This window comes from Toxotes jaculatrix, chromosome 12 (genome assembly GCF_017976425.1).
Source record: "Toxotes jaculatrix isolate fToxJac2 chromosome 12, fToxJac2.pri, whole genome shotgun sequence".
NCBI classification, from domain to species: domain Eukaryota; kingdom Metazoa; phylum Chordata; class Actinopteri; family Toxotidae; genus Toxotes; species Toxotes jaculatrix.
The window spans coordinates 22,686,243-22,709,835 of NC_054405.1; the positions used below are offsets into that span (position 1 = coordinate 22,686,243).

The 23,593-nt window shown below is 40.0% G+C and overlaps 1 protein-coding gene across 3 annotated transcripts in view; it reads left to right on the forward strand.

The window, feature by feature from the left end:
• Positions 1 to 23,593, forward strand: part of cadm1a (cell adhesion molecule 1a) — a 317,402-nt gene that overhangs the window by 220,789 nt on the left and 73,020 nt on the right. For all 3 annotated transcript variants that reach the window (XM_041051345.1, XM_041051347.1, XM_041051346.1), the window contains one exon: positions 17,195 to 17,341. In XM_041051345.1, coding sequence (XP_040907279.1) covers positions 17,195 to 17,341 — 147 coding nt within the window. The remainder of the gene's footprint in view (positions 1 to 17,194; positions 17,342 to 23,593) is intronic.

Here is a 23,593-nt window from a genome sequence, read left to right on the forward strand (position 1 = left end):
TTGGCTCAGATTTGTTCAGGTAATAACTGGATGAGTTTGGAAAATTATTCAAGCTTTCAAGTAGTAAAATAAATAAAATAACATAAAAACATTAAGGTTTATCAGTATTACAGATAAAACAGTTTTCCAGTTTCAAATTTAGCAAAGTGAAAATATTTCATTCAAAAGTTCCAACTCTATATTCTACCACTCCCTCTTTATTATGACAAGAGCAAGAGCGTGAAGACAATTAATAAGATGTAGATGATAGAGCAACTGCACACCATTAAATAATTACGATTGAAATTACAGTTTACAGGGAGCAGAGGGGTTGGACTCCCTGCTGTTGTCTGTACAGAGGGTATGCAGAGAACCCAATAAAAGAGTCTTCATGTAGGCAGCTCCATCTGCTCTGAGAGAACTAAACAGACAAAGTTAGAGGACGTTAAAAGGATCTTTATTTCTTTTACTGATCTGTATTAGTCCGTCTCTCCGTACATTTAATCTCCTGACCGTGTCTGTGGTATGTACACTGTACCTAAGCCCACTGGTTCAGTAAAGATGTAAGTCTTCAACAGCAGGTCACAGATATATTAAAAAAAATGGGCACTGTTTGAAAAATCAAAACCCATTTATTGTTGAATTTGGTTATTTATGGCAGTAAGAAGATGGATGACCCATGATAATACTTTGTATGTTAGATACGAGTTAGATTCACAGACAGTCTTCTCTATAACTGCAGATTACTGGATGTTTCCACTGTACATTTGCATTCATATAAGAAGTACAAGTCGGGAATATTATCCAGTAGCTTAACATGCTACCGCCTTCTTATTGCCTCTACTCCAGTGTTTCGGATCTTGGTCCCCTGGGAGTCCTGCTTTACAGGCAGAGCGTGGCTGTGATGTGATCTGGTGCACTGAGAGTGTAATAAAATATAAATGGTTGAACTTTGACCACAGACACGTCTTGATCATTAAGGAGAATGGCACAGCTGTTACAAGTATGTTTTTTCTAATTAATCTGTCAGAATGACAGTGTCTGTTTAACGTAATTATCTTTGACTTTTCCGGATAAACAGATTATTGTCGTGCTCCTCACGATCACCACCTGAATAGAAAAACAAATAATTGAACTTAAATTTAGCCATATGTGGAAAATAATTTGACAGTCATGACCTCTTCACTGATACTACGCAGGTCGAGGAAACAAGCTGCAGTAAGAAGCTTATATTGTAACCCACTGACGTCCGTACTACGATGTAGTACTAAGCAGTGTTGATGTTGTCATCCTCTCACTTAATGTTAAGAAGGATTTTTTCTTCAAGGTCATCTCAGGAAATGGTAGCATCAAGTGAAAGAGGAAGGTGATTAATCATGCCAAGATCAGTTTCACTGGGTATATACTGTAATCATATAATTTAACTTCAGCCAGATATTCTGCAGTATGGGGTGATATTAATATTCATTCTTTGATTAACAAACATAATAATAATGATATGTAATTTCTCAACAGAGGGTCACACTCAGTCATTTGATGATGATTGAATTATTTGTCTTAATTAAATCATCATGAAATAATAAACAACTGTGCAGCCCTCACTTCACAGTTTGGTCATGTGCAGGTATCCAACATAAAACACCACCAGCAAGAATGATTCAGTGTGTTTAAAGTCGGCTTGTTTCTAGAATTTTCTTAAAAACCTAGAAGGCAGAGAACCAGAAACTTAATTTCAGTACTTTAATAAAGTTGTACAAAGCCAAATAAAGTAAACAGGTATAAACCAATTTTTCCGCTAATATTCTTCATGCTCTGGTCATTATGTTTAATTATTTGCAGAAGAAGGACACGATTCAAGAAAGAAAGGGAATGTTTCCCAAAGTGTTTTGATGAGTGTGAGGTTATTGTGGTGTTAAGTGTTGTATCATTAACGCCAATGTTGTGGAGACCTGTCAGTGTCGTTTCATGAGCTATTTATTTCCTAATGGAATAAATGGAACTAGAGCATAAACACCCTCAAGAGAAACCTGTGTTTTCGTAAATGCACTTAGAAAAGAGTAGGGAAAAAAAAAACTTGTAGTGATGGAGTATTGACTCTTTCTCACAGCTGCCTGCCAGGAACTGGAGACAGAATCAGAAAACCCAACAGACTTCATAACCTTCTAAAGGAACCTTCTTTCTGCTGCATGTTATGTTTACCACACCAGCGTTCACACTCGGGCTGGTTTTCACTTTGATTTTCAGACCTGCATGCATCAATATTGTTTTAATATTAACAGTGAATAAAATTATTACATTTCACGTAAGGTGAAAGGGGTCCCTCTAATTTTAGTGGCAGATTGTGAAGTGGACCTTTGGTAACAAAAAAAAAAACGTAGGTCAACCACTGACCCATAGCCTTTTCTACAGTCCAGTGTTTATCCACTTATTGTATACTGAATACCACAGCATAACAAACCATTGTGATAGCTGATGCCAGAGATGACTGTCAAAAACCCCTGTGACTCTTGGTTACAGGTAGCAACCTAAACCTGCGCTAAGTTTATTCAACAATGTTGAAATAAATGTTTTTTCTTTGTAGACCAGCAACACGCCCACTGACATTTTTCGCTCCATTATTAGCATTGTCTCCTGAGATTGCCAAATGTCAGTTTTCAGTGTTCATGTTTTACCTTTGTGTCCAGAAATCTGCTCAACAGTAGCACAACAAGTGTCTTACAGACTCACATTTGTCTCACACAAGAGCTACTGCCATGTGCTCTCTGGTCTGGTAACACAATCAATGTTTAATCAAGAATATTGTTGCATTATTTGTGGATTATTTATATAATCCACGGCACTCACAGTATTTTTAAGTGTAGCTGCCACAACTGAGGGCCTTAGGAGAAGCAACAAATGCCACCGATGCTTCATTTTAGTATGGCTGGGCTACTTTCACTGAGCCATGCCATGAGCGACTGCAATCAGAGCTGTGATTCATGCACAGCATGAGGGGTACACCCAACAACAGGCTGGATGTGCAGGAGGTTTGCTAGTTTACAGAAAGCTTCTGTTGCCTGTAATTCTTCGTCTAACCAGTTCACTGTGGCTGCTTCCTCTTTCACCATTCCTACTCATATTATTTAAAACTGATCCACTGACAAAAAGGCACCCTGTGGTTTAACAGTTGAAAACTTGCAATTTGTAGCAGCAACATAACATAAAAGTCCTGCAAGAACAGGAACAACAGGAATGGAACAAAACTTGAGTCCCAAATCACAGGCAGCCTCCTTCGAAAGTGTAATCCACACTGGTGTGGAGTGTACTTGAACACAGCTTTAGTCCATAGCATTTCTGATATCAGCCAGCATTAGTAAGCTTCAGATCAGTGCTGCAGCAGTGCCTACACACCACTGAGTCTCCAGTCTGGTGTGAATTTTGAGGTGGACTACCCTCACAGAGGCGCACTGATGGTGCATTTGGGCACTCCCCATCAACTAATGGAGTCACACTGTTGATTCACAGCTGAAAAGGGGAAAACAGTAAACCAAGTTTTAACATATTAACATTTTTCTAAGAATCCAGTAAAGATGAATGGGAAAGTAGAATTAATCAGTTTTTAATTTATTTTAATCAACTGACTGAAAGGAAAGAAAAAAATATCACAGTTTTATTTTTTTCCAGTTCATCTGAATGATTTAAATCTGTGTAATTTATGTATTCAGTTATAATTTTGAGTAATCAGATAGCCTCTTAATGGCATTTTTTTTGCATAACGAGACTTCTTTCACAGTGCTGTTCATTTGATAGATTGCTCTGCTAAGCATTTCTGAGAGTGCTTTCTTAGAGAGACACCTTTGTCATCAGTTGTTTGTCACTTGTCACGGCCCCTAAAGAGTAAACCTGCTTCACCCAGCGTGTGTCAGGAGATGATGGCGAGATATCCCCTTTCTGCTTTCCCGTGCTCTTCTGCAGCTGCCTGACTCAACATAATATCCACATCAGTTGCTACACATTTAAAATGGCTGACTCAGGATACACAGTAGCCCTACAGAACAGGCAGCTTTCCACCTGCACTCTTTGGAGGTGACTTCTCTACAGTTAGAATATTCTCCAATAAACACAGCGTGCGGTTATCCAAGAGGAAAATACATTACTTGCCAGTGTGAAAATATCTTTTTTTTATTTATATTTATATTTTTTATTTATTTAGTAAAATGTATGCCTCTAGTTCCATGGGGAATCATTTATGTAACAACAATGTAAAGATTTTATTGTTCTCAAGTTGTCAATACTGAGCAGTAGCTGCTTAACTCAGGGTGAATTCAGTTACCTTCAGAGAAACTGCAGGTAACTGCAGTTATTTCATCGTGTCTCTGAAATGTGTTATCACTATTTTGCCTGTAAAATAAACAGTTTGTTTGCTCCAGTAAAGCTACGTTCGTTAAAAAGCTTCAGCTTGCCCCACCACATTCTATCATCTCAGTGTTGCTGTATCCTCATATCTCAGCAATCACTTTAAAAAGTGCAACGTTTCCATAACATAATGGAAAAAATTTCCAAAGCAACAAAAATTCAATCCGTATTGTAATAAATTGGATTTGTCCTTTAAACATTATCTCCGTTGTTGTTTTATTCCTTTGGCAAAATCTCACAAAATATTCAACAGTTGAAGACACACTGATGCTTAAAGGAGACACTAATGAATCTTGATATGACAGAGGACAGAAGGTTGCTGCAGTGCCCTCTACCTCCCTCCCCGAGTCTCTAATTCTCTCTCTCCTTCACTGTCCCATTCGACCCCGGGAAAGACTCTGAGCTTACTTTTGTTTATCGGGCAGGGGATGCAGAAGCATCTCCTCCTCCTCCCCCCCCCCCCCCCCTGCCACCATTCACCCGCTCTGTCTTTCTTCCCTGAAAGATATTTCCAAATGAGTGAGCCCAGACCACAGCTGCCTCTCTGACGCATTAATCACTTGGCTGCCGCCCCCTCCACTCCTACCTACATGCACATACACACTGCGCTCACACTCACACACACACACACGCACACACACATGCTCTCACTCATGGATAACCCGGTTTGACTCACATAAGTAAAGGCATGTACCGGCACCATGTAATATAAACATGTGTCAATGCGCACGCAATTTGAGCACATGGATAGAAAACACACAGGGATGACACACACATACACAAAGCATCCACCCACCACTCAAGTGATTTTGACTCTTTATACTACACCAACTCCCTCTCTCTCCATCCAGCCATGGCTCCCACATGACCCTCCATTTTCCTCATCATTAGCGACACCAACCAGCAGCCACGTTCCATCCATCCCTCCCTCCTACCCTTCCTGCCTCCCTTGCCGCTTCTCTGTTTACTTCTTGATTTCTTTATTTGAATCCAGCACAATACCTCCCCTCTTTCTCCTCTGAGCAAAGAGGGGCATGAAAGGCAGGAGGAAAGTGAGGCGGAGAGGGGAAGAGAAGGGAGGAAAGCCTGTTTTAGATGTTAATTTGTAGGAAATCATATGTAAAGTGATGCACCTGGTTTATGTAACAGCCCTGTAGGAGATGAGTGGAGGATGTTACACATCCTGACAGTGAATTCTAGCTTGATGACGCTAAGTCATCAGTGGCTGCACTGATATGGGCGGCTGGTTACAGCAATTTAGTTATTTTTGGACTAAAAGTACAAGCACACATTTTGCAATTAAACTAAACTTACACTTTCAGAAACACCTACAGCTGCGCTGATACATATTCATTTTTATTAACAGTGGATCAGATGACTAATGTGCCACTCTCCTCAGCTCTACAGCATTTTTTTGCTTGTTTTTTTTTCCAGCTAGCAAACTTTGCCCTTATCAGCCTCGTTTCCAGCTGCAACAGGTTGCTGTTGTCTGTGAAAAGCCGTCGTTAAACCCATCGTATGCTTCCTGTCCAGTTGCGAAAGGCACACAAGATTCGCTACTAGCCGGTGAAGAAATTCAAACATTTCGTCAAAAAAGAGATATTTTCCGATATTATAAGTCTCAGGAGTTGGAGCGTCACTCCTGTTGATCTTTCAGTTATTAGAGTTTTCCTCAAATTTATGATTGTGTAACACGTCTGAGATCAGATTAAAATCACTGTACTGCAAGTTTATCTTCAGCAAAATTAAACCTAACCCCAGTTGAAATTGTGCTGATACCAAAAAAAATTGTGCATACCAAACTATTTTACATTTCATTATAAACATGAAGTTGTATCTGAAATGAAGCTACTTTCTGTCAAGTATCACTACTGAAAAGATCACGACATTTTCTCACTGTATCAAGAGACTTCTTGCAAAGCTATCTGAGCTGCAGTTGTGCCCTCTGTATTTCAAACATGCACTCTTGATGTTAAGTGGCCTTTGCTGAGCCAAAGAGCATGGAAATTAATCTGAAAATGCAGCTGAAGGGGGAATCAGCTTGGATTTCATGGAAAATTTAACACACTAAATAACATCAGTTTATTGTAGCTGCAAAAGAAATCGTCATCACCACCTATACCAGGCTCGTAATTCAACTGGAGTTCAGGACAGGACCAGATGGTCACTAAGTCCATTTAACGTTTCAGGTCACGATACAACTACTTACCATTTTGCCACTGAACTTCTCTCCAGCAGTCAGAACGTTGTACATGTATGTGAGATTAGGAGCAGGGACGTCTTCTTGTGCCAGAACCAGAAAAGTAGCTACAACTATGAAAAGAAGCAACAGGAAAAGTGTGGGTGTTACTGACTCAGCTCCACAGGTTGTTATAAATCGATTCACAGAGATAAAAACTCATATTACTCACACTGACGTAATTTTTAAGCTTCGTGAAAGACATGAACTGCTTCAAGCAACGGCTATACAAGATTTTATGTTGAATGAAAATGATGTTGACAGAAATGATAGGTCACTCAGCACCAGCTGGCTAGAGTAAAACAAAATCACTGGCTACAATGAAAATGATGTCCAGCTGAATGAATGATCTAAGAGTTTTGTCAGTTGTAGTGAATACTGTGGCCTCTAGGGGACACCAGGGAGCCTCTTTAACTTCAGGTTTTACATTACCTGATGGAATCTGAGTCTTCTGAAAATCCATTTGGTTAGATGTTTGCAACAACACTCAAAAATCAGTTTTGTAAAAAACTGTTGCATATTCATCAGTAATTGCTCCATAATTGCCTGATTTTTTTTTTTTTCCCAAGGATCCTCATTTACATTTTGGTAACACTGGACCAAACCAACGTATATATTTTGACTCCAGGCGTTGCAGCTTAGCTAATGAGATTATTTCCATGAGGCAGCAATGCTTGCAGCAACGGCTTGTATAACTTGCAGTATCTGCTTTTAAATAGCTGCAAATTCTGGTGGACAAAACCGGCTAGAGAAAACACAACAAAAACACACAGCACAGAGCGGCTGGACATGTGCTTGCTTTTGTTTTGTGTATATTATTATGAACAAACCACAATGTAGAAGCACACTCAGAGCTGTAAAATACTCCAGTAAGAAATATATTTTTTAATATATTTTCTGGGTTTGTTGAAATTTCCTGTGCGCTCATTAAGCTCAGCAATGAGATAAAGGCGTTTTGTGCAGCATACAGCAGCAGTGGTAGCACAAAAGCCACTTACATGCTCACTGCAAGCATGTAACACCCTGCAAAGCTCTTCACACCCCAGTCTTACATAATGTGTCACAAATCCACTGTTCCACCAAGCATCGGTGGGAGAGGTATGGAGCTTGTGTGAGTGTGTGTTATGGGGATGGGTTATAGGAGTATAGCTGTGAAAAACATTTATATGCTTTAATTAATGTTGTATACAATCGTTCAGTCCTATTTTATTTATAGCCACATTAATTGCAGGGCTTCGGGGTTGGCAAGGTCGGTCAGTCGGTCAGTCACAACAAGTAATAGATGTAAAGCCATGAAATTTGGTATAGACTTTTATAGACCTTCTTTTCCACAGGATGATTTCTAGTAACTTTGTTGATCCCCTGACTTTTCATCTCGTACCATCACCTGGGCAAATTTTCAGTTTGTCCAGTACTTTAGTTTGTGTTCAGAAAATGTGTGAAACAATGTGAGGTTTTTTTGTTTTGTTTTGTTTTTTTAAGAATATTAAGTCTTTCAGGAGTTTTATATATAACTGCCTTAGTGGTAACCAATCTAGATCTCTAGGCTCCATGTGTTTCTAAGACACTTTAGAGCAAGGCAATTTATTAGCAATTCAGTCAGATGCATTATCTTACATTTGAATGAATCTCAAAGGGGGTTTCTTCTATCACCAGCTTTAGCTTTGGTCTATTATGGATTACATGGTTGAATAATTGAATAATGTCAGACTGGAAAGGGAGATATTGGCACTGAAAAATAATCTTCATTACAACTTTACGGGAACAAACACTGGCAGATTTTTGAGTGAGGCTTCCAGTGGTTGATATTTATATAGCTTATGTAAAAAAGGCAGTCTCTGAAGGTTTTTGACATGTATTATGAATTGACTCCCTCCAAGACTCAATTCCTTTATGTCAGGGAGAGTGAGAGAGAAGCACACTGCTTCCACAGTGAGAAAAGAGATGCTCACAGCTGTACAGAATAAATAATTATATTCACTTTAGTTTTTAAAAAATGTTTATTAAAAGTAAATCTTTATAATGACATCTGTTTTCCGAGTACAGCAAGATGCTTCCATGTTATAATGATGTGCTGGTGTTTCTGTAACTGAGGAAACCCCAACATGTTAAATTGGGCGTTGAAAAGTTTTTCGAAAAATAATCTAACACTCTACAACAAATCTTGCACAGATTCGAGGCCAAGCCAAGAAACTATTTCATCACCTCTGAATTGGCCTGATTGATGTTTGGATTAATTTACTCCTCTCAGGATTATGAATTTTTAAAGAAAGAAAAAAAACTGCAGCTGTTTATTTTCAGGTCATGACAAAATGCGCCACAGTTATTATATGATGCACTGCTATGTGCCACCCACCCAGGTCTCTATAAAACCATTCACTGTTCCGTAACACTCATAAACACATAAAAAGGCATACAAAACATCAATAATAGAACAATATAGATTTGTGAGCACCTTTGTAGTTTCTCAACAAAAAGTATAAATCTTTTACAGGTGAAAGTTGTAAAAAGTACAGGCCTGCAACAGAAAACAGATAAAACCGGTGTGTTGATTGCTGCTGTGTTTCAGACTGAGCATTATGCAAACCCCCTGTGCACACACAGGTGCTATAAGCTGCAAAGTCTTCTCTCCAGGGTGTGATTGGATCTTTTTCATCTTTATAGCAACATATATATAATATGGATGTTTCTTGAAAAATGACATTCCCACTTGTCTTGACAGAATCTCATTTCAGATGATGCCTGTGACCCACTAGGTTGCGTTTATACAGTACAAGCATGCAGTGTTTTTGCTGTATATGTTAGCACAAAGCATTGAACAGCAACAGTTTACCGGCACCACAATCAAAATCACACTTACTGTAGAGCTTGATGACGAAACTGACCAACAGGATCATTTCCTATAAATTCTGTCGTATCTGTGAGCTTCTCTGAACAGTCATGGCCAACGCACAGATGAACTGAACTGCCTCCTTCAAATCCTCACCAAGAGGGATTCCGCTGTTTGAAGTGCTCAGGCCATACAAGGATCCTGACCTTTTCTCGGCTGCCTCTAGCTGTCAGTCAGCTTTACTAACACAGCATTCACGCAGCGAGCAGCTTGGTTGAAGGGTTGTTGCGTTCACACAGATTGTGGTTGAAACGAGAGCCTCCAAATCTCGTCTTGTCATCTTAAGCATCAAGCACATTTCCCCGCTTTGCCATTGGCTTTTGTGGTCTTTTGTAATGTTATTGTGATTTTTACAACTTGGACGTGGTCTTTGCTAAAACCTTAAAAACTTACCGACATGAAGTAGAATGTGTTTACATTTTTTGTGTTTAATCAAAAGCATTATTTTATTCCCTAATCTAGTCAAGGAACAGCACTTGATACGCCCACATCCACTCCAAACGCCTCCCTACGAGTAGCCAGATTATCTAAACCACTTCATTTAAAAGTAAAACTGAAAGTGAGGGCACCTGACAAATCTCTTGTTGCGTAGGAAAACTGTGTGCACACGACTAAGTTGAACCAGGAAGATAGCATGAAAACTGTGAGGTTTATAACAGAGAGTAACATTTCACTTGGTTTTCTCCTTCAAATAAGTTGGACAAACCTGGAAACCTCTGATGATCTGTCGTCTTGTTTTTCTTGCCCTACTGGACTTTTTTTTTTTTTTTGCAAACAGATTACAATCTTTTTGACATGGCTCATGTTTATTTAGGCACAAACTCACTTTGAAGGTCTGCTGTACTTTTTCCTCATGCATATCTACTACATCATTACTGTGTATGGCTCGTACCCATTATTATGGTAAAGAATACCCTGAGAGGTAATAATGCAGTACTCATACACTTGTTCAGAAAGGCTGCTCAGAAACCAACTCCTAGAAACCAAGACATACAATCAGACATGCTGACAAACAGCTGGGAAAACATACAATCAGACAGCAAAATGCTGACTGCAATCACACACAAACAAACACACACACACACACACACACACACATATATATATATATATATATATATGTATTCGTTCTGGCCCAGTGCACAAAGATTTGTCATTTTATCACCAGGAGCCACACCAACAAAAAAGGAGAAAATGATTGTAAGCTGTTCACTAAGCAGGAATTCAGATACACATGTTCCTGGAAATGTCAAAGGGAAATTAATATCTCTCAGTTGGCTGTGGTGATCACCCACAGCAGACAGCAGCATGGCACACAAATGTTAAGTACATAAATTAAGAAAATGTACCGTACTGTACAAGATTACTGTAGGTTGCATCATGTCTCTGATTAAGACATGGTATGAATAAATGCATGTTTAAACCGTAGATCTAATAAAAAATGCAACACTAGCGCTATTACTACTAATAACACCACAGGGAAAGCTGGGAAAAGAGATACGCTGACAGACAGATGTCTGGGTTAATGTTTAATATTTTCACCAACCTATTATCTTGTTGTGTTATTTGCAGAGTAACATCTACAAACAAAGCCAAAGAAACATGCAGCTGTTAGCCCAGGAAAATGGAACATGGCATTTTTTTTCTTCCGTATCAGTCTTAGTGAATTTGGGCCTCAGGCTGGCTTTGCACAGTGCAGTGTGGAGTGTCATTGTCTGACAACTTTAATCTAGGATTGGCTATGTCGACTTTTTGACATGGATGGCCGAGGGCTGAAATCTAGCCCCCTTCCGTTGCCATGGGCCAGATATGTTGCTGGCCATTGAAAAAGCTGGAGTTATATCAGAGTGACATGACACTGGATAAAACTTATGAGATACACTCCAACAAATTTATTCTTATCTGTTTATATTTGTTGTGGAATTACATGTCTTTATAGGCCCACGGCATTACAATGCACAGTATATTCCTAATGTTGTTGCTTCTCTCCTACTTCCTGTGCTAACATATGCAGTAATTTAAAACAGCCAGCCAGATTGGAATTTCTAAAAAATGTTATTTTCATGAATAAAAGAAAGCATTTGATCTGCTACAGTCTTTTTAAAACTTTGGGTAAAATGGGAGCTTAGAAATTGGTCTAAAATTGTTAAGGTCAGAAGAATCAAGAGATTTTTTTTTTTTTTTTTTTCAGAATTGTTTGAACAAGAGCAGTTTTAAAGAATTCAGCAACAGAACCTGTCGACAGAGAGCAGTTTAAATTTTGAAGAATAGAGGGAGAAGCGGTATTAAAAACGTCCTTTAGAAATTTTACAGGAAGAATATCCTTAGGAGATGTTGAGGGTTTCATTTTCCTTTATCGGATCAGACAGTAAGGATGGAGAAATTGGATTGAATGAGCAGAGGGAAACTGCGCAGGGCTTCGCAACTGAAATTGGAGAATCGAGGGGAGAAATGCAACATCTAAGCTGAGACCTTCTGGGAAAAGATGGAAAGAAATTTGCTGCATTTATCTAAGCTGGCCGACCGACCACTGGTGTAACTTCATCACTCGGTCAGTCGTTCTGTCACTCAGCTGCAGACATTCACATTTATAGCGCTGGCTTCACTGTTGCGGTCCCACCAAAGCTACATCTATAAAAGAACGGAAAAGAATGAATTACTTTACTCCCAAGAAATGTAAACAAATGGGGTTTTTTTCTGCTGAAGAGTTATACTGTCAGACAAGAAGGGAGTCCACGTAAAGTTTAAACTGAAAACAAACAATTTATTACAACTAAAGGTAACACAAAGACACAATGGGGTGTGGAACTCAGCGAGATTAGCCACGAAAGCTGCGCATGGATACAAACAACTTCATTACTACTGAGGTGATGATGGCAAAAAATAAAACAGATTAAATGTTCATTCATATTTTCTATCTCAATCAGGTGTCTAAGTTGACTTTCAAAGTTGAATTTAAAGCTGTATTTTATCGCCATCACCGAACAATGAGACACCCAGTCATTAGGTTATTCTATAATCAAATCAAATTGTGCGGCGGCTGTTGTGGTTTTTGACTGTGAAGCCATTAAAGCAGTGATTTATTCCTTTTCTAGTCTAGATTGATGCAGATTGATGCTACTATTCCCAGTTTTCAGGCAGTACAGCTCATATTGCTCAGGAGATTGGAAAGATGTGCACTTCAAAGCTTTGCTGAATACTAACACAGTTGAGAGACTGAGCTAGATACAGTTCCATGGTGCCTCTGACTGGTTGGTATTGATATGTGTGTTTGATATACTACTTTTCTCAACTGTTTGCTCAGGGTCTGCTGTTAGACCGCTGGTCTCTTCATCTGCCCAGTGGATAAATGGATGGTGATGGTGCCTTTTGTATTTGTGTGTGAACGTACAACTTAGTATGTGATGGAAGGAGGCAAATTAAGTGATGGATTCAAACATTTGGAGGAAATGTATTAAGTGCAGCTCAGACTAGCAATTATATATCACTCCCACCATCTCTGATGTGCCATTATCTTAATGTCTGTTTCAGTTATGAGAGTTTGTCTTCTACTGTTCTCATACTGTGGTGGAAAAAGCTTTTACCATCGACAGCAACTAAAAGCTTCAACGTGAGACTTTTGTGTGAAGAAAGTGTAGCGTTCGTCCTGTCCTCCTGCCCCTGAGTCGGTAAACTCGATGCTCCAACACTTGTCACATTTCTCGATGTCGCTGTCAGTCTCTGTAAGCAGCATCCACACAGTCGTCACAGGTGCTGGCGAAGCACAAAGTGAATACAGCTAATCTGCATGTAAAAACATCAACACAGAGATTCACCTTGCATTTTACAAAGGGAGGGAGAGGACAGCTTTACTTGTTTGTCATGCATGTCAGTTTTCTGGTGCTCACAGTATATTTACTGTGGCCATGATCCATATGTCACGGTCACAACTGCTGTTTTTTTTACACACTGCCCAAACTCGCACTTAGTAAAACTGTATTAATGTGGTAAGGAAATGTGATGTACTATAATAACAGAGCAGCATGTTTTCAGATCATTATAAGCAGAGCTCATGGAAAATTCAATAGCAAATGGCATGATTATAAAAGTTATTTGCATGTGAGAATTTCTTAGTCACGATCAATCATTGGCAAGTTTAATTACCCTCATGATTGGGAGTCTATGTTATGAAATTAAAGCTAGTTTGAAAAATGTCATAATTACCAATAATTGAGCAACAGCTAAATTGCAACTGAGGTTAAAGTTCTGTGTTTGCAATGTTTATCTCCTCAGCCTCAACAAGAACCGTGTAACTCTGCATTACCTCATTATGAAAATGTAACTCTGACAAAAATTAATGCAGATGTGATTCGCTGTAATGGATTACATAACCCAAGATGGTTTCAAGTTTCAGAGTCGGCTGCTTAATTTTAATAATATACAGAAATGAATCAAAATCCGGGGCTGTACATCTCTGTGCAGCTATCCAAAGGTCGTTATCAACAGTTTGTACAAAAGTTGTTCAGTGGTAAATTTCTTCTAGTCAGCTTTGGCCCTTTCTTTTCTTCTTCACAGTGGCCCTCTGGCACACTTCCCCCTCAAGGCATTCATGCCAAAAATAAATAAATAAATAAACAAATAACTTTGAAATGTTTTTTATTTATTTATTTATGTATGTATTTTAATTTTTTTCAGATTTAAACAGCCTTACCCACCACGATGTCAGAAGTGCTTTCTTGTAGCACGTCTGACAGCGTCCTCTGAGGCCACGGCACATGGTTGTTGTTGGCCATTAATTAGTGTAAAGTTCCACCGCCTCCCCGTACCGTCTTCCAGCATGTCAGAGTTGTTTATTTAGCACAACAGGAACAATTAAGCGGCTGACAGTGCAGCCACAGTTTGAAGTCCTTCCTACTACCTTCACTGGCTTAAAACACAACTTAGCAGACACCTTGCAGCGCCCTGCTGCTGCCTTGTAACCTTCAGTGGATGCCTTGAAATGCATTTTGTAGTATGTTAGCGTATTATCATAACCAGATGCCCAGCCTACCGCCCACCTCTGCACATGTTTAAAAAATGAGGCTCAGTCTTGAATATTAAAGACAGTGAGGTTCATTTATTTAGGGCTGTATTTGGGCCACCAAGGGATGCTGATTTGAATCTCTTTGTTAAGCTGTCTATCCTTATCTGTCAGCATCAGAGGATGCAATTTCTCTCTTCCCACCTCATCCTCCTTGTCTCCTAAATGGCGGGGATATTTAGAGGTGCTCGACAACTGAGGCATGCAAATTGGCAGTTGATGTTTCCTGCGTTCTTGCAGTTTCTTTCGCTCCTCACCCTCATCTCCACCCCTGAGTCGGTCCTCTTAGCCTCTCTGAGAAGATGTATTTGTGATGCTATTTTCGTAACTATGTAGGAGGAAAATATAAGGGTAATTAGAAGGCCTTTATCTATAATTTTTCTCTCAACCTCAATTGAAGGCTTGGCAAAACAGCAGCCTCTCTGTAAGATCTGGCGTATTCTACAGGAGTAATATTAGCAGTCCACACTTCATTTTGTGGCCCTGCATCTCGCTGTGAACGGGTAACAGATAAATATATTTTCAGTGTGTTATGAGCAGAACTAATTTAAAATGAAGTATAATTTTAATGATTATAAAAGTAATTTACAACCCCATTAGGAAGTTGTAGCAACATATTGAACCACCTGTTTTTAATAGCTGTCGTTTTTATTATGTGTGATGATGGTGCAATGTGATCCTTTTCTAAATCAAAACTAATCAAAAGCAGCATTGGGCAGCAGGGACTGAATTGGCTGACTGTTCTATCTACTGAGAGCGTCAAAGACCAGAACTGGATACACAATTTCTGTCTCAGATTACACAATACCTGGATGAAAATTGTCCAATATGATATGCATGGGGTGCCAGAGACAAAAACGAGTGTCAAGCTTGACAGTTTACTATTTTATCATGTGTCATAGTCATATATCATGTCTGGATTTGTTTTTTCCTCCTCTTCCCTAAATTTACAACATCCAATACTTGTGTGGAAAAACCACAGGCTAACATTGGTTGGTTTGACTGGTCCAGCGGGTGGTCTAACGTGTCTCGGCCGACCCACAGAATAACTATGATCACCGGACCATCTGGAAAGACACAAACATCATGTCATCTGATCCTGGTTAGGGACAGTTCTTTTTCAAGTCATTTAAGTAGGTGTGTAATTGCTTTTCCAAAGTGATTTAGTGTTTCTGATTGGAGCGATTCTAACGTGGCTCGCTGCTGAGTTTGTTTATGATAAGATGTAGACAAGCTGTTGGGCAATCATCAGAACAGGCACATTAGCACACACCTGCGGAGCGTGCTCCTGCATAACCCCCTGCACTTTTCTTTGCAGTTTTGTGGTCTGTCATGTTACACAGCACTGTTCCTCTGATAAAGACACAAGTAGCATAAACATTTCAAATGTGGTTGATTTCCTAAATTGGTGATTTGGTTTTGTCTATCTGTTTGTGTTTGTCCATGTAGCCTAGAGCGTGTGTGTGTGTGTGTCTGTGTGTTTATGTATCTCACCATAAAAATATTGCGCTGGGGACCGAAATAACTGCCAGCTACGACTGGCAAGCGGCCAAGTGTTGGTTTTGTAGCAATAATTTAAAATAAACCAAAGCCACTCAAGCCTTACCATCAGCCCCAACAATGGATACAACCCCAAAGCACAGTTTGCGATGTTATTACTGCAGTTTTTCAAATCAAAGTAGCACAGAGCTAGAAAGAATCCATTTTTCATTCTTCAGGCAGAGATATTGTTTGTGAAACAAGGAAGTGCAGCAATCTAAGTGGCGGCTGATGACCGATGACGGCCGTGACCAATTTTTCTCAGCCCACAGGCTTGTTGAGCAGTTTCCCTGGTCACTCAGTTCTATTTATTCCCATGGACACACATTAAGGGGTTTTGGTCTACCGCCGGTTCTATGTTTCTCACTCATTAAATGTGAAATTATGCCAAGACACTTTACTCAAGAAAGGAGGATTAGAGGGTATCTGTTCTCCATACTGTGAAAGAAAAAAACAAAAGCACATTGTGACCATATTTTCCTTGTTTTGAAATTTCATTAATGTTCTGAACAGGTAAAATGATTAGTGTAATTCATATAATAATATAATTAGAAGACCGCAACCAGACCTGCATGTTGGCAAATCTCTCAGAGGTTTCCCAACATCCATTCCAATTTTTAGATGTTACCCTTCCCTGTCGAGTGAGATGATCTATTTTGTCATGTGTTGTACTAAATTTACTTTCATAGTGCTCAGTTAGACTGAGATTTTTTTTTTTTTTTTAATAGAAATGATTGGTTGTCATGAATCATTTAAGCTGTATTTTTGTATATCCCTGATTTAAAGTACATTGCTTGCTATCATGGAGGCAGATAGACAGTCTTTACTGGGTAGGTTCTCACACTGCTCTCTCATTAATCCCATGTGTGCCAGTTATGTCTGTAGCCACGCCTCCCTCCTGGTTTCCATTAACACACCTGAAAGTCATTGTGATAATGTGCTGCTGAAGAGTCTGCTGAAGAGTCTTGTATTTTGTTTTACACCCTGAAAAGGGACTTTCCCATGAGCCTAGGTGTCTTGATTCCCCTCTCCTTGATGGATATGCGGCAAACACCAGTAGTAATTTATGTGTGCTTGTCTTTGTCCTGTCCAGTGGTGAGTCAGAACCTGGTGACAGACAATGTGTCCGTGGTGGAGGGAGAGATGGCGATCATCAGCTGTCGGGTGAAGAACAATGACGACTCCGTTATCCAGCTGCTTAACCCCAACAGGCAGACAATTTACTTCAGAGACATGAGGCGTGAGTATTGTACAGCATCATTGTTAACATTACTGTGGTGTGTGTGCTGTCATCTTTTAATTAAGTTGTGTTCTTGTGGACTTGAGTGTGTTTTGTTAAGTAAGTAAATTGACTTTGTTTTGACTGGAGGAAAACAGCGCTGACACAGAAGAGAAAACGGACGTCCACCACTGACAGCCATTTACGTACATGTTTTATTCAAAGCTGTCATTAAAGCAGCCAATTTCCATCTCACATTTAACTTTCGCTTTCTTTGCATTGCAGCAAGTTGTAAGTTGTCCAGAGAGTCCACTGTGGAGCAAAATGACATGAACTCAACAGGCTGATGGGTCTGTTGCTGTTTGGTTTTGTTTCCCATAAATATTTGTGGAGCTGGTTTGTGTGTTTATTTTAGTTGTCACTTCCTGAATGCAGGATCAGAATTTGTTCTCTTAGCAATTTACTGACATAAATGCCAGAGTGCTAACCACTTAGCGCTGTCACCTCAAAGCAAGAATTTTCTGGGTTCTAACCTGCAGGCCGGCCAGGACGTGTGGAGTTTGCATGTTCTCCACGTGCCTGTGAGGGTTTCCTCGTGGTATTCCAGCTTCCTCCCACAGTCCAAAGACATGCAGGTTTGCGTTAATTGGCGACTCAGAATTGCCCGGAGGTGTGAATGTGAGCATGAATGATTGTTTGCCTCTATTTGTTAGCCCTGTGATAGACTGCTGAACTGTCCAGGGTGTACCTCACCTCTCGCCCTGTGTCAGCTGGGATTGTCTCCAACCCCCCTGCAGTCCTTAAAAGGATAAGCGGTACAGCTGATGGATGGATGGATAGAAATAACTAGTTTAGGCTTAATTAGCTATCTGGTGTGACTACGCGGCGAGAAATGGAGGTATAGAAAGCACCTTGGTACACTGTCTGCATGCTCCCAAGTCTTAAGAACAGGTGTTTTTTCCTGTTTCTCCCATTTTGCCAACGTGATATGAAATTTAACAACAAAACATCATCAACTTCACAATAAAAATCAAACGGATTGTTTCATTTTGACCTGGCAACTTTACACAGACATAAATATTTAATCTGCTTACACTGTAGAAACAAGAATTTGTCCTTGTGATATTTTTGAAATGCTGACAGCTTGCAGAGTACGTGTTACAATACATGGTAAAAGAATATCACAATCTCAGTCTTAAGTCAGTACAAGACTTAAAATTGATAATAAAGTCTATCTGGCTTTTACTTTAATGACTAAACATTCCTGATTACCTCACTACAGTTATGAAGTACAGTGGACCCTGTTCAGGAAAACAAAACCTTGTGTATAATCAGTCATGTAAGATATGACTGAGTCAGGAGAAATGATTGTATGACTGTCTGGAGGAAGGAGGCTGAAGCTGGTAGGTGACCCTGTCAGCAGTTTGATGTGATCAGATGACATGGAAATCAATCTTAGTGATGCATTTATTTATCTCAGTTTCACTGGTTCATTTTGCAAGCAGCTGTAAAATTGGACAGACATTTGACAAATCATTCACATTTGGTAAAATTTGATCAAGCCAGAATGGGAGGGGGGGGGGGGGGGGTGGGTATTAAATTAAAGGCAGATATCATAAAACGTGTAGTTTCACCAGGCATGTGAATGGAACCAGCAGTAAAGTTGTACAACATTAATTAATATCTGCTTACATTACTTGCACTTCCACAGAGCTGCATTAAGTTTGACCCACATGTCTGCAGCAGGATTAATACAGAATGAGGTTAATACAATCTACCAAACATGTTTGGCTTTCAGCACGTCTGCTTTAATAGAGTCAGCTCGTATCCCTAAACGTTTAATGACCTGTTGTGTTTGTTCTTATTCAGCCCAGTTAACATGCTGGATATGGTCTGTTCTGCACTCTGTCTTGCCAGGTATTGGTTTCTTTCATTAGGTTTTCTAAGCCCTTGTGTGCAGAATGTTGACCTCTGTACATCTGTAGCTGTATTATACCATATATAAATTAAAATGTGCAGATGTTGTTGTGAAAAAGCATGTGCTTATTTTAGTGTACTGTTTATACTGCTCACAGCAGTTCGTAGAGCTCTCCAACCCTGTATCCCAAAACGTCAGCTCATATACAAGTGATTTGCATGAGAAATGTGATAGAAATGGATTCTGCTCCTCTCAACTACAGCATGGTTAAAGTTTTTATGGCTCTGTTTAGGCAGCTTGAAGCACTTGTTTAAGTTGAGGGAAAGATTGTGGTCTTCACTCCACCTTTTTAATATTTAATCAACACCGTGAACCTTCCCCAACCTTAACCAAACCTAACAATCTGAGCAACACCAGACACAAATCACAGTTTCTGGTGTCGGAGTAAGGTGAGGAGAAAGGTTGTCTCACTTCCTGGATTAGAAAAAAAAAATGTTGCTAGTTAACTTAATTCTGGCTGCAGTTATGTTTCCTCCAAAAAACAAATAGCTTGACAAAATCATACTTTGTAGGAGAGCCATGTTTGATGCTTTATGTGAGTCAGGTTTAATGTGAGATGACTATTGGAGGTCTGAGGTTTCAGAGCAGGGAGGACTTTTAGTTTAGTGATTAATGTTCTGGGAAATGTTATTCTTTCCAAGAATGTTTGATCACTTCTAGGAACAGTGCAATCAATCTATGGAACTCCGACAGTGTTTGTTGTCTTGGCTGGTTAATCAAAGGAAGGTAACGTGTCACACAACAAACATTACTGAACGTGACTTTATTCTAATTTACCTGAAACACAAAATCAGTGGCTTTACCGTTGATGTGGAGTTATTTTAGCTACTGTTTGCTCTCGCTGCTCACTCAGCCTGACCCATACCAAGCTCCCACACACGGGTGCTAAACACAGATGCATTCTCCAACATCTAATGGCAAAGCAGAGACAGAGCTTAAGCACAGAAATGTGCTTAAGCTCAGAAATAATGCTCTGTTTTTATTTCAACATTTTAATTAAATTATTACCCCGCACATCATTACCAGTTAACATTACATGAATCTAATTCTAAACATTACCTGAATTTCATTTTGTAATAATAAGAAGAAGAATAGATAAATGTGTGCTATCTAACTGCTTCTACTTGAACATCAGTATAATGCATCAATATCAAGATTTAACTACATGCTGTAAATAACTTGAGCTGCTTTCACACATGCACTGCGACACAGACAGCCTGAAAGGGCAACTCTGGACAAAGTCTGCATCTGATTCTCTGGACGTTGTCCTGAGTTCACATGTGAAAGCAGCTCTGGTGTCTCAGTACTTGACCTTGGAGAACAGCAGTGGGAGTCATCACTGCGATGTTGCCATGCTAACAGGAGACACAGATGCAGTACCTGAAATTATCACAACATTCTCACATGAGTGAGAACACCATTTGAAAGAGCGCTTAGGCAGACCACTTTGTCAGATGAGTTTTTTGAGATAGAAAAAAAATATATATAAATATATCTTGTGCAGCCAGGGCTTTTACAGCTCCAAGATGCAATTCCCAGCACCACACACTGCAACTACTGGTGAACATAGTGGAGCATTTTGCAGCTAAAGAGGAAGAGATTTCTTTCAGCAGTTGGTAGAGAAACGGAGACTGAATATTGGAGTTTTATCAGCTGGACAGACCTGCTGCTTCCAGTGATGCTACAGCTGCATCTTCTCTGCTGGAGGTGGAAGCAGGCAGATATTTGTTAACATGTTAGCCATGAGCACTTAAGCTAATGGTATGTGAGATTATTTTGATGTGTGCGGTTTTTAAACACATTTGCTATGGGTACAACTGGAAACATTTAAAACATGACAATAATCTGGTACAAGTATTAATAAAATCCGATTTTAAAAATGTCCTCTAACCTTCTCCTTTAGCACAACTCTCATTAACATCTGTGCCTCATCTAAACTGTTACTTGTTGTTTACTGAGCAGTCGGAGTACGTTTTTTATGTTTTGACCTATTTCTTGAGTTCAGACTTGAGGCGTGACTTCCTACTTTCTACCTCCTGAACCTGAGAGACTCCTCGACCTCCTGTGAGATGAGTGTCAGGCACTCATTCACACTCACCGCCCCCTTCTTAAGTCATGTTCATCGCCTTACAAACACACCTTCTACATATTATACCAGGGCACGCTTCTGTATGAGGGCTTGGTATTTATCTTGGTATTTATCTGCTGTTGTGCCGGACTGCGGCGAGCTGACTCCCACAAGCTGGCTGTCAAGGGCAAGGTGTTCTTCTTTGACGGAGGGCTCCTTGATCTCATGTGATCCCTCCCAGGCATCTTCGCTGTAGCTGCACTGTCTCATTATGACATGGCTTCCACCAGGCAGCCTCCAAACAGCATTGCCCCCTTCAAAAATATCACATCTGCCATCTCTGTCTGAATCCACAGTGGTGGATTATGTTCGTGAGTGTGAGATATAGAGCACGAGAGGGTAAAGAGACAGAAAGGAAGTAGTGCTTTGAAACTGGCTGCAGTCACATGCGCAGAGTAGCCTAACTGTTGGTCATCCTTCTCTTATACTTCATGTCCACCAAAAGCATTCTGTAAGCCATTTTATTCAGTTTAGTCAGTTTTATTCAAGTTGAAATGTCAATGAGATTCATGAGATGGGTGTGTTGCACTGCTTTTTATTCTACTTCCCTCTCATTTAGTTTCCAATATGGGTCAAGCTCTAAAAACACTGGAGCATACATTTCCCATAATGCAGGTAGATAGTGTCTTTCATTAAGCCCTTCCAGCTTGGTAAACAAGCACATCTTCCAAACTCATTGACTCACAACAATGAGTGGGAGTTTGTTACTTTACAATTTGAGCTTGTGCTCTCCTTCTGTAAGTACTTGTCCCAAAGGTTGTTTGGTTTCACCAATATGTAAGTCTGTGCATGCCTCACTGCGTTGGACTGCATATACACTAGAGTGCTTTACTTGTGTTTGGGTGTGTGGTCTTTTGTATGGACCAGTTTCTGTCTGAGTGTGTTGCTGGGTTTGAAAAACACAGGGATGCGAAGCTTGTAGAAGATCCTCCTGAGTTTCACAGACGCGTATTCTTCTTTTCTTTACCTCCCGCAGCGATGGTGTTCTTCCTGGATCTTGTGACTGTTTTCACAAAGATCCAGTTAGGATATCCACAAGCTTTAAGTGCTTCCTTCAGGTATTTGTGCTCCTTTTCTTGGGCATGGACAATTTTTTTTGCACATTATCAGCTCAGTGGTTCAGGTTTCTGATAACTCCTAGCTTATGTTCCAGTGGGTGGTGAGTCAGGGTGTATGTATTGGTGTGTATGTGTGGGTTTTCTCTATACTCCAATGTGGCGGCTCCTGTCTTCTTCACAACACAGTCCAAAAAAGCCAGACTGTTGTTCCTGACATGCTCTCGTGTGAGTTTGATGTTACTGTTCACTGAGAACACTGATGTGTCCTGCGAAGATTTGCAGTTCCTGGGTTTTAATTTTATTTGTCGTCCACAAATCTGAACCAGTGGCTTGATGCTTTTCCTTTGAAGGGTCCACATAGAGGTTGGCCACAACAGGACACACTGGTGAGTCCATAGCACCACCATGGTCTTGTCTACAAACCCCCCCCTCATTGTACTGGAAATAGGTGGCGTTCAGACAGAGGTCCACCAGTTCTCCCGTCTGGTCTGGGCTGAGGTTCCTTCCACCACCCCCATAGCTGGGATCATGTTATCAGTGAGGTCACATTATATGACTCCATGGTTTCATCTGGGTTGACCAGCTGCAGCCTGGCAGTAGCTGTAGTGTTGATGAGCAGTGGAACGGTATCTGAAACGGTAAATGATCATAGTTTTGATGTTTCACGTCACAGAATTAGAAATGTCCTCACTGGACAAAGTTAACATCAGTCGATCAGTCAGTTTCGTTGGTTAAGTGTTTGCTAATTTGTGGGGTGTGCCTCCCAAAGCAAATTAAGACCTCCAGGATGGGATCCTGAAGTGAAGTGGAAGTAACAGCTGAGCTTAGCTAATGAGAATTTTCTGTAATCAATCCTATCTTCTTTGAAATTAGCTGGAGAAATATTTACTATTTAATGCCTCCCTCCCTCTTTCAATGGGGGAATCAAGAGCTTCTTACTGCACGTGGGTCATTTAGACATCAGTATTATTTTTAGTGTTTTAAATTAGCCACAGTTTGTCTAATTGATTTGTTATTGATCTCAGGCATCATTTTATTCTGAAAATCCTGTCAGCAGCACCCCCGGGCAACTCAGACACACAGACAGGTGAACTGCAGCCACAAGTTCA